Source organism: Suncus etruscus, chromosome 3 (assembly GCF_024139225.1).
Source record: "Suncus etruscus isolate mSunEtr1 chromosome 3, mSunEtr1.pri.cur, whole genome shotgun sequence".
Taxonomy (NCBI): Eukaryota; Metazoa; Chordata; class Mammalia; order Eulipotyphla; family Soricidae; genus Suncus; species Suncus etruscus.
Genome location: NC_064850.1, coordinates 140,768,756 through 140,788,016, shown reverse-complemented (window position 1 = coordinate 140,788,016; position 19,261 = coordinate 140,768,756). Strand labels below are relative to the sequence as shown.

General features: G+C 50.8%; 1 protein-coding gene across 1 annotated transcript in view; it reads right to left on the bottom strand.

Annotated features, from left to right (window-relative positions):
- PHF2 (PHD finger protein 2) overlaps positions 1-12,753 on the bottom strand; it is an 81,247-nt gene extending 68,494 nt beyond the window's left edge. Inside the window, exon 1 of the mRNA XM_049769994.1 lies at positions 12,546-12,753. Within this exon, the coding sequence (XP_049625951.1) occupies positions 12,546-12,643 (98 nt within the window). The 5' untranslated portion in view covers positions 12,644-12,753. The remainder of the gene's footprint in view (positions 1-12,545) is intronic.
- Between the last annotated feature and the right edge of the window lie 6,508 nt (positions 12,754-19,261).

The following is a 19,261-nucleotide window of genomic DNA, read 5'->3' as shown; positions in this document are numbered from 1 at the left end:
CTTCTGCAGACGAGGCTGGCTTGGGTTGTGTTCCAACTGTCACAAAGTTTTGTTTTTTCACTTCAACCCAATTGTGTGCATCTGAGCAGTGCTCCACAGAAGGGAGACCCACTGGTACCCACAGAAAGCAAGAACCACCATGGGCTGTAGCTGACTACACCACCACATGCCTTGCTGTGAGGCCAAGGGAGGACCAAAGTACCTAGAGCCAGAGGTAGGTGAGGCTGGAGTCTAGGGGCAGCCTCTCAGGTTCTACTCCAGCTCCCCCCTCAGGCCAGCCCAGATAAGGGTGGAACTGCCCTGACTTGCTCCCCTCACAGGACTGGAAGAGAGGGGGCTGAAGATGAGGAATTGGTGAGGCCAGCAGAGCTCCAGAGTGTTGTGCTAGCCTGCAGGCATGAAGGCCTGTCCTGGAGTAGGTCTCAGAAGGAAGGAGTACAGAGATTCAATGAGAATGCAAAGGAAAGAAGCTGAGAAATGCAAGCCTTGCTCATTCGGTCTCACTACCCTCCAAGCCCCCATTCCTGTGGGCCTTTGCCAGAAGGGTCTTTTGTATGTGTCTCAAGGTCCCCAAGACTGCACTGTTCCAAGTGATAACAGAAAGGGCACAGCACTGGGTACCCAGGATGAGCAGAGGCACCTCTCTCATCTGCAGGTGAGGCACAGTACTCAGCAACGGGGTATAGGGGTTGTGATCCTATAGATCTGACAGCACAGCAGGGAGCAAAGACTTGAGTTTCAAACACTCAGCACGACTTCAGGAGGGGCTCTCAGAGTCTACACTGCCCCCACCCCATGCTGGCTTGGTTCCTTGGAAGGCTGATGGACTCCTGCTACATTTCTGGATCTTTCTAGCATACTGTGTTCGTGACACCAGATTTCTCCTGAGCCCCCACCTCTGTCTAGAGGAAGTGAGCAGCCTGGGGTGGGTTGTGAGGCAGGACCTTTAGGACACCCTCCTGGCCAGGGACCTTCCTGCTCAATCCCACTTCCCCAACCCCACCTCCAGGCATTTAAGGAATAGGATAAAGCCAAAGTGCAAAGCTAGGGCTCCCACACGTCCAGAACTTGGAGGGGTCACATGTGCTTGGTGTGGACCCTGGAGGGCAGGGACGGGGAGGCAGTGCTGGTTGGACAGAACATCAGGCACCCACCAGCCTCCAGGATGGTTCCCAATGGCAGAGTGAAATCCACCCACCCACCCACTTCACCCCTGGATGCAGCCAAAGATGGTGCGTGCTCAGGGGACTCAGCCAGAGATTGCCCTGAGCACCTAGAAACGCCGCCCACCCCAACCCAGGACACCAGAGGAGCTTGCTGTCAGGCCCACAACAGCCATCACTCTCCAAGACAGACACTCCTAAACTACAACCTTTACTACTGGCCAGAGTGGTCTCTGTGGAAACTCACTTCACCCTCCTTAGGACACCAAAAGACCATGCTCAACCCTGTGCCCCACCACAGAAGATTGGGGAGGAAACACAGGCCAAGTGAAGGTCCACACCAGGAGAAGGGGTCCCTGTACACACATGCGTGCAGCAACTGCCAGCACCTGGCACATAAAAGAGAAGTCACCCGCTGCTCTGGGAGTGGGGGTTGCATTGCTGGGGGGCAGCCAAGAACACCACATCAGCCCCCTGCAGGCCTGTGAGCACAGGGTGCCCTGCACATGGCTTATTTGGAGGGAGATTATTTCTTCCCAAAAAATAGTACTGGGCCAGGGAGAGCTCAAAGGACAAGGGTGTATCTGCTTTGTGGGAGTCCCAGAATTTGATCCCCCATGCTTGGTCCCTGAGCACCTCCCAGAATGATCCCAAAGTGCAGCATTAAGAGTAGCCTCCAGGGGCCGAAGTGATAGCACAGCAGTAGGGTGTTTGCCTTGCATGCGGCTGACCCATATGGTCCCCTAAGCCAGGAGCAATTTCTGAGCGCATAGCCAGGAGTAACCCTTAAGCATTACCAAGTGTGGCCCAAAAAACAAAAAAACAAAACAAAACAAAAAGAGTAGGCCCCAAAAATGCACTTAATAAAAGTAGGGGACCAGAGTGATAGCACAGCAGACAGGGTGTTTGCCTTGCAGTTGGGTTCAAGCCCCAATATCCCATTGGTACCTTGAGCCTGCCAGTAATAATTTCTGAGCGCAGACAGAGTCAGGAGTAAACCCTGAGTGCTACAGAGTGTGCCCCCCCAAAAAAAGCAAAACAAGATAAGACAAAAAAGTAAAGCACCAGAAATACAATGAAAAATTTAGTAAAATGATTCCATGTACAACAGTTTTCAAAAGGATAAACACAGTAATAACTATAAACTAGAACACTGTACATAAAGAACTACAAATATTAAATCTGTCTCTGTCTTTCTCTGTCTCTCTCTCTCTCTCTCACACACACACACACACACACACACACACACACACACACACACACACACACACCAGATATCTGTTTCTGAATAAATGAAGAAACACCCATACTTCAGGGTCAGATTTCATGGGTGAAAAAGTGACAAGAGACTGGGGGAAATTCCTTCCAATTCCCAGTGATCAGGGCCAATGGTTCAATACAATAACCTGAGGCTGTGATACTGCTTGTCTCTCTGGTGCCAGAGACCACCAGGGCCACCCTTGGGGGATCCATGTGGTGCTAGAGTGGAATGGGAGCTAGACATATACCTTATAAACTGAGCACCATCTCTGCAGAAGATTTATACTGTAATTATACCTGTTAGACCTATAGTGTTCTACAGACCACCACATCCCCTGCCAAGATCCCAACAACACCTTTTTTCTTTCTTTTTGTTGTTATTGTTGTTGTGGTTATTTTCCTGCTTTATTTTGTATGTTGGGACATACCCAGGGGTGTATGGGCCTGGCACACTAGGGATCACTCTGAGAGTGTATTTGAGAGCCCAAACAAGGTGTTGAGGATCTAGTCCAGATTAGATGTGTGCAAAGCAAGCACCTTACCCATTATACTTTCTCTTTGACCCTCCAACAACACTTTTTGCAGAAATAGAAAGGTAAGAGCCAGAAAGATAGCACAGCGGTAGGGCATTTGCCTTGCACATGGCCAACCCCAGACAGACCTCGGTTTAATTCCCAGCACCCCATATGGTCCCCCAAGCCTGCCAGGAGCAATTTCTGAGCACAGAGCCAGGAGTAACCCCTGAGTGCCACCGGGTGGACTTCTCCCTCACCAAAAAAAGGAAAGGTTAATCCTTAAATTCACATAAAACTACAAGGAACCACAACAATCAAAATAATACCTGAGGGATATGGTAATCACATTTAGTCCATGTTCTGAGAAGCAGGTCCCAGTCCTATGAATTAATAGAACTTAATTAAAATATTTTAAAAGACAAATTTTGAAATCTCACTCTCTAACCTCAAAAACAGCAACAAAAAGTTATCAAGACCCTGGCCGGAGAGATAGCATGAAGGTAGTGCATTTGCCTTGCATGCAAAAGGACAGTGGTTCAAATTCCATTATCCCATATGGTTCCCCAAGCCTGCCACGAGCAATTTCTGAGCATAGAGCCAGGAGTAACCCCTGAGAGCTTCTGGGTGTGACCCAAAACCAAAAAAAAAAAAAAAAAGTTATCCAGACCCTGTGGTACAAGCTGACAGACACACCAAGAATTGAGATAGAAAGCTCATACACAAATCCTTAAATGTAGGCTGAAATCATCTTCAACTACTAGACATAAAGATGTTCGAAAGAGAAAGAGTAAGTCTGCAACAAATGACACTGGGACTCCATCTGCAAATTAATGAAGTCAATCTCTGCCACAAATTCACTATCATAAATTAGTCAAACATAAATCGAAAACTAACTCTAAGAGGCCAGAGACACAGCACACAGTAGGGCATTTGCCTCGCATGTGGCCGACCTGGGAGAGACTGGTTCAATTCCTGGCATCCTATATGGTCCCCAGCCTGCCAAGGATAATTTCTGAGTGCAAAGCCAGGAGAAATCCCTGAGCATTACCAGTTGTGACCCAAAATCCAAAATCAAAAAAAAAAAAAAAAAAAAAAAAAACCTAAAAAGAGATAATTCTTTATTAATGGAAATTATTTTATATCATAATCAACAGATATTAGCCTAAACCAAAATAATAAATAAAAAAATTTTAAAGAAGAGGGGATTTAAAAGATAGTAAGACATTTACTTGCTTTGCCTGCTGCCAACCCAGGTTCAATCCCCAGCAACCCATATGGTCCCCTAAGTACCACCAGGAATGATCTTTGAAGTATAGAGCCAGGAGTAACCCTAGAGCACAACTGTGTGACCCAAAAACAAAATAAAACAAAAAATTTAAGGGAGACACATTGAACATCATCAAAATTAAATGTGTGTGTGTGAGTGTGTGTGTGTATGTGTGTGTGTGTGTGTGTGTGTGTGTGTGTGTGTGTGTGTGTGTGTGTGTGTAATGAAATGACAACCCATAAAGACTCAGAGCTTAATGACTGGTGCAAGCTTCATATATAAGAGGCCTGGATTCAGTCTCCGGCATGATATAGTCTGCTGAGCACAGAGCTGGAAAATCTCAAAAGCAGCACCCACATGAGCCAAAAACAAAATACAACCCACAGAAGATGAAAGTATTTGCAAATTATGTTCCTGATGAGATCTAATCCTCAGATTATATAAAGAATCTTAGTTCAACAATAAAAATATAGAATCCAATTTTTTAATGGGCAAAGTGTTTCAACTTTGAGTATTTCTTCAAAGAAGATATGCAAATGGACAGTAAACACATGAAAAGAAGTTCAGTTTGTCAGGGCAAAGTGAGTCAGATCATGAGCCACGGTCTCACCTCATTTTGAAAAAATGAACATCATAAATATTGGTAAGGACAAGAAGAAATCCTATTGCTTGCACTAAGGAAGAAGAATGTGAAATGGTGCAGCACTATAGAAAATAATTTGTTGTTGTTTGGGGGGAGGTTTGGGGGGGGGTTGGGCCACACCCAGTGGCGCTCAGGGGTTACTCCTGTCTCTCTGCTCAGAAATCGCTCTTGGCAGGCACAGGGGATCATATGGGATGCCAGGATTCAAACCACCATTGGTCCTGGGTCGGCCGCTTGCAAGGCAAACGCCCTACCACTATGCTATCTCTCCAGCCCCTGTTGGTTATTTTAAAACTGTAGAAGTGCCATAGAACCAGGCAATGAAAAAGAGTTGAAACAGGTCTTTAAACAAAGACATGGGGGCCGGAGCAATAGTACAGCAGACAAGGTGTTTGTCTTGCATACAACCAACCCATGATTGATTCCCAGCATCCCATAAGGTCCCATAAATCCCACCAGGGGTAATTCCTTACTGCAGAGCCAGGACTAAACCTTGAGCACCGTTGGGATCACAAAATGAATTTCTATAGGACTGTATATAGCAGTACAATTGACAACAGAGAGAAAGGAAAAACTCACATGTCCTCAATGGATGAATGGACATTCAAGTCATGGCATAGCCAGAGAATGTAATATTATTCAACTATTAAAAATTCAGCTAAATTCTTGGTATCAGAGTGTTACTATCGCAGGTAGGGTCCTTGCCTTGCACCCAGCTGACCTGGGTTCAATCTCCAGCACCACACATGGTCCTCTCTAGCCCCTGCTAAGTGTGATCCATGAGCACAGAACAGGAATAAGCTCAAACCACCACTAGGTATGCCATCCAAAACCAAAAATAAATAAATAAAATAAAGTCAGTTAACTTCTTACACCTACCACATAGATTCAACATGATTGAACTTAAAAACAATATGCAAGATGAGGGGTCTTAGAGACAATACAGTAGGTAAGGTGCTTGCATTGCACAAGGCTAACCCAGGTTTGATCTCTAGTTTCTCAAATGCTCCCCAATATCACCTGGAAGAGTGATCTCCAAGTACTGAGTCAGGAGTAAGCCCTAAGCATTTCTGGGTGTGACTGCACACCAAGAGTCAAAAACAAAACTCATTAAATAAAAGAAATCAGCATATGATTTGGTTTATCTGAAATGTCCAGTATAAACAAACTCACAAAAAATGTCAATAGATGGATGGTGGTCCAGGGCTAGAGTGAGCTACTGAATAGGTTTGAAATATTTTGGATTATGGTGAAGATGTTGGATGATGTTGAAGCAATTGTGAATATGAATATAACTGCCATGGATCATACACTTTACAATAGTTTTGTAAGATGTGGATTATACTCCTTTTTTTTTTTTTTTTTTGGTTTCTGGGTCACTCCAGTCTGCACTCAGGGGTTACTCCTGGCTCTGCACTCAGAAATCACTCCTGGCAGGCTTGGGGGACCATATGGGATAACAGGGATTGAACCTGAGTCCGTCCCAGGCCAGTCATGTGCAAGGCAAATGCCCTATCACTGTGCTATCACTCCAGCCCTACTCCAAATATTTTTAAAGCTAAGAAGTTAGTTTCTGGGGCTGGTGAGATAGGATGGAGGTAAGGCATTTGCCTTGCATGCAAAAGGTTGGTGGTTCGAATCCCGGCATCCCAAATGGTCCTCTGAGCCTGCCAGGAGCAATTTCTGAGCATAGAGCCAGGAGTAACTCCTGAGCACTGCCAGATGTGACCCAAAAACCAAAAGAAAAAAAGAAAAAAGAAAAAAGAAGTTAGTTTCTCCACTTGCCTCACAAATCCCAAAAAAGATCTTCATTCTCATGCTCTAAGAACAAAAAGCATCAATGCCAAGATTTGTTTCTGACCCTGAGCAGGATTTATTTGTGACCTGTGTGGAGTTCAACTTCTGCACTGCACCCTTATGGCTGGGAGATGCTATGCTCCTTCCCTCTCTGCTAAAGTCCGGCATAGACTAGAATCCTGTCTTTGTTCAGCACTTTGGGAGAGGTGACTAGACTCTACAACCTAACCCAGCAGGACAAGCTTCACTCTGGAACCCACACTTGGGCCTCTGATCTGGACTGGGGAGACAGCACCAAGGTTTAGAGAAATTGTTCCACAGATTGGAAGCCCAGGTTCCACTCTGGTGTTTCATGGTTCCCTGAGCATGCTGCCAGAGTAGCCCCTGAGCTCCATCCAGTGTGTCCGAAAACTAAACAACCCCTCACCCCAAAATAAAATTAGAAGTAAGACAGGAAGCAGCAGTGGGATGCAAACAAGAGACTGAAGTGGAAGGTGGCAGAGAAGGAGGCAGGGAGCCACCAGAGTTAGCTGCTTTACTGGGCACAGGTGTGGCATTCCTCGTCACAGGCTTGCATACTTTTGTTTGTGACCCTGAGCAGTCATCTGTGTGGAGTTCAACCTCTGCCCTGCACCCTTATGGCTGGGAGATGTGATACTCCTTCCCTCTCTGCTAAAAAATGGGAAGACCAGGCAGCCTCACAACTTAAGAGCTGAGGGGCTAATCCAGACATGAACTAACCCCTGTGGCACTGCTGGTCTCAATGGCGTCTTAAAAGTGGACAGACATCCCAGAATTACAGCAGGCAGCACATGGCAGCCTGACACCCCTGATAGCACTCTCCTCGCTCTTGCAATAAGACCCTGAAGTGAAGGATGCCTGCAGGGAGAGGAGGACATAAGGGTCTATGTTTGCAGAATCCACACCAAATCCACAACTCTTCTACTATCTCAAGCCGTCTGAGTCACAATCATCAGAGCTCCAGAAACCTGAAATGGCCACAGCACAAAGGAAGTTCACTCCAAGCACCCAAACAGCACGTTGGGACTAGAGTATATATAGTACTATAGCGGGTAAGGAACTTGTCTTGCATGCATTCAATCCTGAGCATCCCTTATGGTTCCCTGAGCTCACCAGAAGTAAGCCTTGAGTATCACTAGGTGTGGTCCATAAATTTAAAAAGGGGGGGGGGGGGCAAAACATCACAACAATGCATCTCACTCCACATTGCTTCCTGACACCCAACCTATTTATCAGGAGTGGGAAAGAACAGTGGAGAGATCAGTTCCAGGCCCCCTGCTGGAGCTTTCTAACTGCCTTCACTTCTGCTCAGATCTCACCTGGCCCTGCAGGCCACACACTTTCCCAGGGGTTCATCTATCAGCTACCACCACTCCCTTCAGAGCACTGCAACTCAGCCCATTGTAGGCCCTTCTGCCTCAAGTTGCACCATTCTCCCCCTCAGTGTCACTATCATTGTCACTGGGAAATGTGGAGGACCCATTGCTCTCTCCTGAGAAGCTTACAGAAGAATGGGATGGAGGAGTGCAGTGGGCACTCTCCAAGTCAGACCAAGTCTGGAGGAGGGGCCCAGGGATGGGTTAAGGGGCAGGCAGACTACAAGTAGAGGCATGGTCTTGCAGGGATTTTAGGGATCAGTACCTGAAAAACCCCAGCTCCCCGCCAGCCCTGATTCAGCAAATTATCCACTCTCAGTTGATAACACCACCCCTCTCTGCTCTGCCACTCTCAACTCCCCCAGTGTGATGAGTTCAGGAAATAGCCTCTAGGGCTCCAGCCCACTCTTTACTCTATAGAGCTCACTACTCAGATAAGAGCTCCTAGCAAGGGACCAGAGATTCATTTAATGAGGCTGGACATGTGCTTTGCATATAGGAGACCATAGTCCAAGTCTAGTTTCTCTGAGCACTACCAGGAGTACTCTCTGAGCACACAGGCAGGAGTAGCCTCTGGGTACTCTAGGTATAACCCTAAAACAAGAAATAAAAGAAAGAGGGGCCAAAGCAACAGCACAATAGTAGGGTGTATGCCTTGCATGCAGCTGACCTAGGATGGACCGTGGCTCGATCCCCAGCGTCCCATATGATCCCCTAAGGCAGGAGCAGTCTCTGAGTGCATAGCCAGGAGTAACCCCTGAGCATCATCGGGTATGGCCCAAAAACCAAAACAAACAAACAAGACATAAAAGGAAGAACCTCCATGGGGCTGGAGAGACAGTATAGCAGAGCAGGTGAAGTGCTTGTCCTGCACACAGCCAACAGGATTTGATGCCTGGCTGCATATGGTCCCCCAAGCATTGCCAGGAGTGCTTCCTTAGCACAGTCAGGAGTAAGCCCTGAGCATTGCCAGGTATAATAAAATAAATAAATAAATAAATAAATAAATAAATAAATAAATAAATAAATAAATAAATATACCCTGGCTAGCCTGGAGCAACCAGCCCTCAACACCCCTGCAAGAACACACTTAGTAAATGTTTACCAAAGAATAAATGAAGTCCTGTTGCCGAGCCATATGGCATTTTAGCTTCTGAACTTTATATTTTTTTAACTTTATTTATTAACTGATTGATTGGTTATTGGGCCACACTCAGTGGTGCTCAGGGGTTACTCCTGGCTCTGCACTCAGAAATTGCCCCTAGCAGGCTGGGGGACCATATGAGACCTGGGAATCACACTGGGTCCCTCCCAGGTTGGCCACGTGCAATGCAAATGCCCTACTGCTGTGCTATCTCTCCGGCCCTGCTTCTGAACTTTAATATCAACCCTAGTGGGTAACATGCTTACCTTGCTTACAGCTAAACCAAGTTCTATCCCCAGTATCACATGATCCTGCAGAACCATCAGGAGCAGTTCCTGAACATAGACCCAGGAATACCCTCAGCTGCTGGGTTCAAACCCTGCTCCCCTCAAACAACAGTAAAGTAAATAAAACAACCTTACTGTCTATACCTCCATGTTCACTACAACAGGCGAAGGACCAGGGCACTTTAGGAAGTTTGATACTTTAACTAACTCGTGCCTATTTCCCAGAGGTCGGGACCTATTGACAAGCTGGAATCATTCCATGTGACTGGGCCTTGGGAGAAAACAGGCCTGAGAAGCAGCCACAGTGCTTGGTCTAAGTGGTTTATTACACCAAGGAAAGCCCTGGAGCCCACTTGGTGCCACACTGGACACCGAACACAGTCCAAGTCCCAAATCATCCCTTCCTAGCTAGAATCAATACCCAGAGGCCAGTGTGGGTAGGAACTGGCCAGGTTAACCAGGTGTGTAGACACCACAGTCAAGATGGGAGGAACCATGGAGGACTGGAGAGATAGCATGAAAGTAGTGTGTTTGCCTTGCATGCAGAAGGATGGTGGTTTGAATCCCGGCATCCTATATGGTCCCCCGAGCCTGCCAGGAGCGATTTCTCAGCCAGGAGTAACCCCTGAGCGCTGCCAGGTGTGACCCAAAAACCAAAAACCAAAAAAAAAAAAAAAAAGAAAAAGAAAAAGAAAAGAAAAAAAAAAAAGGAGGAACGAATCTCCTGGGGAATGGGGCACAAAACATTCCAAGGCTCTGTTCCCATAACAGGAGAGGCAGTGCTGGAGGCGCAGACTCTGCCCACCCACCCCATCCCCATACCACACAGGCTGCCCTGGCACATGCTGCAACCCTGGCAAAAGTGCTGGTGTATCCTCCGCCAAACACTCAACCCCTTCTGTCCCTCTGACTATGCCCCCCAAATGGCATGCACAGAGTGGGGTGAAGGAAAACAGGGGAAATGAGGACAGAATTTTCTCACAGCAGGAACCTGGGGCATTCTCCAGTCACCTTAAGCTCTAGCCCAAGTGATAGGAAGTGTCCCTGAGAAGCAAACATGGGGGTGTGTGGCAGGCAGGAGTGGGGTGAAGCTGGACAGAGTCCCAGCGTGAAACATAAATGTGGAGTAAGCCCCACCACAGTTCGCAGTTCGGGGAAGGCCACTCAATACCCAATTTCTATCTCAGTCTCCCTCTGGATGGTGTCATTATGCGAACTGGAGGCGAGGTGGAAGGGGAGGGCGATATAAGGAAACAGCCTTTTTGTAACTCTCCTGCAAGAATAAAATTCTCGGCAACTAAAAAGTTACAGAGTAGTCAAACTTTTTCAAGCAAGTTGAACCGATGAACACAAAATAACCCACAGAAAAAGTGGGAGCAGACCTGGAAAGAAACTATCCTGCTAGAATATCTCAAGATTGGAAGCCTGCCCCTGTGGGCTGGGGTAAGGGGTAAAGGAGAGGCTATGGGGTTGAAGGGCTGGAAGGGCACATTCACCCACAAAAGTCCCCTCACCCCACTCAATCATCCACTCTTCCCCCATCTAGCACTAGAGGGTCCAGAGTTCTGGCTCAGGACTCACTTGCCAATGGTAAAACACACCAGGCGATGTCCCCAGGGGCAGGGGAAGCTCAACTTGGGACCCGGGCATCAACTCAGGTAGAAATAAAGTTGAGTTGCTTAAACCAAATCAAAGACCCCAGACAAGAAACAAGGAGCCAACAGCCCTCAAGCCCCGTCTCCAGTGTTACACAGCAGTACTTGCCTCTGCCCGGGTGAACCCGCCAAAGTCTCAGTCTCCCAGGTTGTCCCCCACCCTCTAGTCCGCCTGCCCCTCATTCAAATCTCCCCAATCCAAAGTCTAGACCAGAACCCAACTGTCCCAGCAAACACACAAGACAGTTTGGGGTGAGTAGGGGGGGAGAGGACTGTGCACACCCATTCCCTAGCTGGACATGGAGCAGAGGGTAGGTTTCTGGGAGCTTCCAGCTTTAGGGGTGAGGACTCTCAGACTGCTCGTTTCTAACATCTCAAGAACTAGATCCTGTGGATTCAGGGGGGCAGCCCTGCACCCAGGTCCCACTGTCAACTTTGGGTGGGCGCCAGTTGGTGGTAGGTGTGTGGAGTCCCAAGTCCAGAACAGGGCCCCCACAGTCTCAGCCCAGGCCCCACTGTTGGGGGATATGCTAGGCAGGAAGATCTGAGGGAGACACAGGAGATTTCTGGGGGTGTCCCTGCCTCCGTGCGTGTCATGCCCGCGCCCACTTCACAGGGCATGGAGCAGCCCCGGCGCTCAGGGCCGGCAGACCCACCCCACAGAGGCCTGGTCACCTCCTGAGCCCCCAGTCCTGCACTGCGAGGGCAGAGGCCCAGGACTGGGCGCTCGGGGACGCCCCCACCACGGGCAGGTCCCCGCCCGGCCCGGATCGACACTGCGGCGGAGGGAGGCCCCGGAGCCTCGGGAACCTGTTGGAGCAGTCGGGGCGCCGCAGCGGCTCCTCTTCCTGCTCCGGCCCCGACTTCTGGGGGGGTGAGGGGGCAGGGGCCGGCTTCGGAGAAGTGGGCGCGGGGCCAGGCAGGGCCACGCAGGGGCCGCCTCCCCCACCCACCCCAGCGCGGCCGAACCCGGCGCCCCCCGAGCGCAGCGGCGCGGGGTTGGGGGGACGCGCGGTCCGGGGAGGGAGGCGGCGGGGGAGCCGCGGCCCCCCGCGCGCGCGGACCCCGTTGTCACCCGCGTCCCGCGGGCGCGCGGCGGGGGACTCCCCGAGCCCGGGCCAGCGGGGCTGGGGGGAGAAGGCGCGCTGCGCGGGGGGCACCGCGGCCCGATCGGCTCCCACCGCCTCCACCGGGCGGCCCGGCGGCCCCGGAGCCCGCGCGGGTAAAGTTCCTGCAACTTCGCGGGGGCGGCGGCGGCGGCGGCGCGGGCCTGGGCCTCGGCGGGCTGTCAGCGGCCCGGCCGCCCGGCAACGCCGCCTCCCGCCGGCCGCTTTGTGCGCGGCGGCCCGGGGGCCCGAGCGGGCGGCCCCCGGCGGGCACAAAAGGGCGCGGGCGTCCGCGCGGGGCCGGCGCTCACCTGCCGTGGAACCAGTCCTTGCAGGCGTCGCACTCGATCATGAAGCGGGTCACGTCGTAGGGCAGCCGGCACACGCAGTACACGGGCACCGTCGCCATGTTCGCCCGCCCGCCCGCGCCGCGCCGCGCCCGCCCGCTCGCTCCTTCGCTCGTCCGCCCGCCCGCTCGCTCGCTCTCTCGCTCTCGGGCTCGCTCGCTCGGGCCGGGCCGGGCCGGGCCGCGCGGGGGCCGGGCCGGGGCCGGGGCCGGGGCCGGGCGCGGGGACGGGGGCGCACGACCGCCCGCGCGCACCCGGCCGGCGCGTCCACACAAAGCGGCCGCGCAGCAGCGGGGGCCGCGCCGGGAGCCGCCCGCCGGCCCGCGGGGCGAGGGCGCGAGTGTGCGCGAGGCCGGGCCGCGCGCGGGACACAAAAGGGAAGGGACGCGCGGGGGTGGCGGGCGGGAGCCGCGGCCCCACCGAAGGGACCCCCCGGCCGCCGAGCGGCCTCTACGTCAGCGCCCCGGGTGGCGCCGCCTCCGCCCGCCGAGCCTGCTCGCTCGCTCGCTCGGCTCGGCCGCCGCTCCCGCCGCGGAAGGCGGGCCGCCGGGCCCCGCGCGGGGATGGCGGGCTAGGCTGGCGCGGCCCAAGGTGGGTCGGGGGAGCCCGGGGCCATCGGGGGTGGAGGTGCAACCGGGGGAGTCTGTAGGTTCGGGGAACCCGGGAGCGTCCAGAAGTGGAGGTGCCTCGTTCGGGGAGACGGGGGGGAATGGGGAGCTGAAGTGAGTCCAGGGGAGACCTGGAGGCCAGAAGTGGGGTTGGAGGAGGGCTGGGGACCCCCCCTTGGGAGGAGGTGGCCAGTAAACCCCTCAGGCTCGGAGGAAAGACACTGCAGGCGGAGTAAGTGGGCCTGGGGAGGAAGGTGGGTCAGGGCCCCCTGCTGAGAGAAATTGGGGGGCACCGGGGATTCACTGCTTGCCGGAGATGGTGCAGTGGGAGCTGGGAGACACCTCAGAGGGCCCGTTCTCTTTCAGAAAGCAGAGCAGCAACTGCTGGGCCTTAACTTTCTTCTGACCCAGTTTCTGGGCACCGGGCTGCTAGGGGTCCACGCCGTTCTTTCCTCCACCCCAAAATTCAGTTGGGGGCTGGAATGTTGCTTCCCTTTCCTCCCCCCTGATTCTGGGCCTTGGAGCTGTGGGATTCCAGGGCTCAGATTCAGAAAGAGACAGAATTAAGGAAACTTCAGGTCACTGTGGCAGCTCTGCAGAGAGACAGGTACCCCGACCCCCTGCTCAGAGCCTCAGTGCCAGTGATCAGGAGGACAGCTGACTGAGTTTCCCCAGTACTCCGCAGCACCCAGATGCAGGATAGTGTCCTGGAGCACATAGTGCTATTGGGGCCCATGCCTATGCCCTGAACAATCCCCATTTCACCAGGTGAGCAGGAAGGGTCTCAGTGGCCAGCACCCCAGGAATGTTTGCTCTGAGCTCCCTATATAAAACCTCTCTAGACGATATCCCCAAGCAGAACAGTCTAAAGCAAACAAAAGGCCTGCATATACCCTTACTGTCCCCCACCTCTCTCGGCTATGCCTGCACAGTTATTAGGGTGCCAGTACCATAAGAAAAGAAATGCAGCCCCTCGCTCCACCTCAAGTGCTCAGCACACAAGCCAAGACCTCAAAGACCACTCATTCCACTTGCAGGCAGCTCAACTAACTCAGAATCTGTCCCCCAAGTAATAGTATTACAAACCACAATGTCTAAACGGGGGATGTCTGCTATAAGGGTAGCAGAGGGAAGGTAGGAGGTAAACTGAAGACATTGGCAGCAGAAAATGTGAACTGGTGAAGGGATGGGTATTGGACAATGTATTATTGAAACACAGTTTTGTAAGTGTATCTCATGGTGATTCAATTAAAAAATATATTTAAGGGCCAGAGCGATAATAACACAGTGGTAGGGCATTTGCCTTGCAAGCTGCCAATCTGGGTTGAAGCGGGTTCAATCCCTGGCATCCCATATGGTCCCCTGCGCCTGCCAGGAGTGATTTCTGAGCACAGAATCAGGAATAACCCCTGAGTTATGGTGTGGCCCAAAAAAACATATATTTTTTTCTTTTTTTTTTTTAATATGTTCTCCCAAAGTCCATTGTCCTCCCCAAAAGTAATCCTGTAGCCACTGAGTCCTAGTAGAACTTTAGCTAAAAGAATCAGCTGGAGCTAAGTGTGGAAAAGGCATCTGGAAGAGCTGGGAAGTTAGTATGGGGTATTGATTCCTGCAACCACAACCATATGGACCCTGGAGCTTTGCTAGGTGTAGCCCCAGTGATCCCTGAGCAGCATCAAGGTGGTCCCCAGACTCCAGGCCAGAGCAACACTGAATCCTCAGGGCCTTCCTTGAAACCTCGGACACAGCTGACCAAAGATCAAGGCATGTGACCCTTGTGCTTCCTAAGCACTGCTCAAGAAATACTCCACCTTCCATCCAAACAAAATAAAAGCTAGAGTCAAGAAATGGCACAAGTGATAGAGTGCATGACAAATATATGCAAAACCCTAAGTTTGACCCCCATACCATGTGCCCTGATCACCATGTGATCTTGGCATCCAAACACTGAAGCACCAGCCTCTGCCTCCATCCCAGTACCTGTGGGTCTGTTTCATATACACATATAACACTGGGGAGGGCCCAGCACCTTCCCTATCCCTCACACCAGAGTTCCTGCTAGGTGACAGAAAGGTGACAGCATGAGAGACAGACATACAAAGACAGAGAGGCAGGGAGAGCGAGAATTAACATAGGATTTACGCTGCCAGGAGTGATAACATGCCCACCCCATATGTGCCCACATTCCCACACCATCCAGCTGCTTCCCAGAAACTTCTGGAAACCCCTAATGTTGGGGAAGCAGGCCTGATGAAGGCTGCCTCCTCTCTGACAGGCATTTCCTTCTTTACAAACAAATTCTGGGGAACAGATGCCCAAGATTTCGTGCTCTGTGCTCAGAGTCTCCCGAATGGGCCCTGCTCCTCATGGCCCATAGAAAGAGATGCCACAAATGACTAGTATAGATTTAGTGGCACAGACACCTGAGAAGCTGAAGCTCCATGTTAGAAATGAATAGGCAGCCCAGTAGATGCTAAGGGACAGGCAGCTGTGTGAATGTTGAGGGATAGAAGCCAAATGGGTGCTGAGGAACTCTGGATGTTGAGGGACATGTGGGTGCTGAGGGATGAGAAGCTGTCTCAGATAATAGATCCAGAAGGCAGTCCTGTCTGTAGCAGAGGTCAGTGACAAGAAATCACATTTGGGGAGCTCAGACTTCTCAGGTCTGAGTCTGGCCACCCCTGTACCCTCATTTTACCCCCGTCCTCTGAAATATCCTGTCCTCTGCCTCTAGAAATAATGTGGCAAAGACATCACTGTCCTTCAAAGCATTGCCTGGACCCACAAGGGCCCAGAATCCTTTCTGCCTGGCTTCTCCCATGACTTCCTGGGTATGCCCCATTTTCCCTCATCCCCTGCATGAAGAAGAGAACAGGGACACATAGTGCACTCAGTGACCCAGAGGAAGTGGAGGTGTGTAGTGCCCGAGTAGATAAGGAGAGCCCCTGACACACCTGGACAAAACATGTTATGAGCATGCTGTTGGGAGGGGGGAATTTCTGAGCACTGGGAACTCATTGGAAGAACCCACAAGGTGGTCTCAGGAGTTCAGCTGTCCTTGTCACCCAGACATCTCTCACCTGACACTTCCTGGTACTCTTCCCTTAGCACCTGCTAGCCAGTAGCCCTGGCCTCAGACTCTGCGTAGGTTTGTAGCCATACCCATGGGACCTGGCACACTGCTACTGCAGGTGACCTCCCAAGCTACATGGTCACCAGCACCCCTCCATTATCCTGTGCCACATGGCACCCTGAGGGAAAGGATGGAAGATCAAGAGTTCTGTGCACCCAAGTGTTACCAAAGGGAAAGACTGTGTGAGTTAGTGCATGTTTATTCGCACTGATATCGAAGTGTAATGCACACTGGAATCGGCATCTTGACTGTCAGATCACAAACCGTGTACAACCATTTCCTAGTGGATATCACTGAATGCATAGAGTATGTTCAAAATGTTGTGTAATCAAGGCCATTTCCATCTCTGTTTTCCTAAACTGGAACTCTGTCCCCACAATCTAAGCATCAACCTCTTCCCCTAGATCTGTCACCCACCTTTGCCTTTCTCATGCACTGAGGGCCCTCATATAAATGGAACATACACTCCTTTTTATAAATGACTTAAGTTTGCATGATGTCTTCAAGGTCATCCAGGTGGCCTCAGAGAGAACAGGGTCCCTGAGTGACATTCCATTTCCTGTGTCCATTCCATCGAGTTTGTCCTGTGAGACATTTGAGTGGAGTCCACCTTCTTAGCAGCTATAAATAATGCTACTATGCACCAAGGGTATGCAAGGGATCTCTTTAAGTCCCTGCTTTTATGTATTTGTGTAGGTACCCAGACATGGAATGGCTGGATCATGTAGTGGCTCTATTTTTATCTTTTGGTGGAAGTTCATTATTGTCCATAGGGCTTCCATGGTGTATTCTTCCCAATAATGCACATCATTCCTATTTCTCCCTGTCAATATCCTCACCCAAGTGTTATTTTTTTGTGTGTGTGTGTGGTTTTTGGGTCACACCCGGCAGTGCTCAGGGGTTACTCCTGGCTCCATGCTCAGAAATTGCTCCTGGCAGGCACGGGGGACCATATGGGACGCTGGGATTGGAACCGATGACCTCTTGCATGAAAGGCAAACGCCTTACCTCCATGCTATCTCTCCAGCCCCACCCAAGTGTTATTTTATGATTTATCTGGTTTTGGTATTGGAGTTTTACCAGCCCCATCAAACAAGACAATATGAATTCTTGCCAACTTTAGAGAAGGTTTGTCAAGTGTGTGTGTCCATTTTTCATGATATATTGGTGAAAGCCAATCTAATTCTGGTTTAGCTTTGTTGGGCATTTTCTGGTTAGGAGATCAGTCTCCTTACTAGACACAGACCTATTGAGGTTTTTCATGACTCAGTTTTGGGGAATTGTCTGTAGGAATGCACCCATCCCATCTGGGCAATCTTGTGCCCAGCCCATCTGGCACTGTACAGAGCAGTTGCTGTTTCCTTTAGTGAGGCTGACATTCCCGCCTCTCCCAGTGCAGATGACAGAGCAGGAGACAGAGACCTAACAAGGGTCTGGGGACACCAGTTCAGTTTGTAAGTATCCTTTCATCAGAAAAATCCATTGAGTAGATGCTGTGCCCTAAGGGGGAGCCCTATGGGAGGGAAGCATGTGCTGAGCTAAGCTGCTCTTCCAGAAAGGAGGGAAATAAATGATCCCTGGTTTGAACTTTGCTGCTAGGTGTGTGTACTTGATTCTGTAAAGTTTGGAAGCAGCAAGATGTAGAGCTCTGAGCTGGTGAACATATGAATCATCACCCCAAAGGGTTTAGAGATTGGAGCACTGGAACAAGGGCAGCTGGGGCCTGGGAGCCTCCAGCTGAAACACATGTTCCACAAGATGTGCAGGATAACTGGAGTGGGTTTCATAGAAGGGTTGGGGGCTGTCTCAGCTCTGTCACCAGTTTGTCTGGGGTTTGTGGCGGTACACATGATGATGGAGGGCTGGCATTCTGCCTGTCTCTTACTCCATGGAGTAATGGAGTGTCTCTTCTATATGCTTTCTGTGTCAGCAGTGCCAACTTAGCCATAGCATTTCCTTGCAGATTTCTACATGTCCTCATGAATCCCTCCAATGACTGTCATTGCCAAGTGGGTAGGACTGCTGCACACAGGTGTCCGTCTACTCCTTTCTTGCTGTCTTTACTGCACAAAGTTCTTTGGCCTAAGAGTTAGCCCTGGGGAGTGGGAAAGTTGGGGTGTGAGGACAGAGTTCCCACACCCAGGTGGTTATCCATTATTGACCATAGCCTGTTGATCACTTCTAACTATCACTGTGTTGCAAGAACTGTATGTAACACTGTCATACTCTGGAACTATGGTGTGTAGGGGCTCAGACATCTGGTCAACCTGGCCTCAAGAGTGTCAGTTCCCCAGTTTCTCCCACAGTGGTTGCACTTCTTCAGGCCCCTGAGGCCAGAGATCCTACTTTTTGTGAGGCACTGGGAAGGTTCTGTTCTGGGCCCAACTTGAGTTCAAGAACTCTTTTGGCCTGGGCAGCAGAACTGTGGCACAAACCATCCAATTGGGAAAGTTCTGTCAGGTGAAGTCCATCATACTTCAGTAGGGCCTCATTCAAACCTCTTTATGTCCAAGAGTCTGTCCCAATATAGTCCCATTGTGGTACTTAGGGATAGAGTCCAACTACAGAGAAGACCCTGCTGCACAGATCCTGCTGTAGCTCATTGACAGTCCTCAGCTCACCTGTGTTCCACGCCATGTGACTGTGTCCCTGACAAGTAGGAAGTGAGGTATTAAGGGAAATCTCCCCCAAATGTGCTGAGGTAGAAGAGTCAGGCTGGTAAGTTGGCATTCGTCATCTGCATGAGAGCATGAGTTCAATCTCCAACACAAAGTAAAAGATGCTGGCCTCCCCTCAGTCCCTCCCTACAAGGATAAAGTGGTATGGTGGCAGGCATGGTGGGCAGTGGATTGATGAGGCTTCCTGGTGTTGAGTATGAACTGGAACCCATGGGAAAGAGGCCACCAAGTGAAGCCCTGCCACCTTTCAGGCCATGGCTG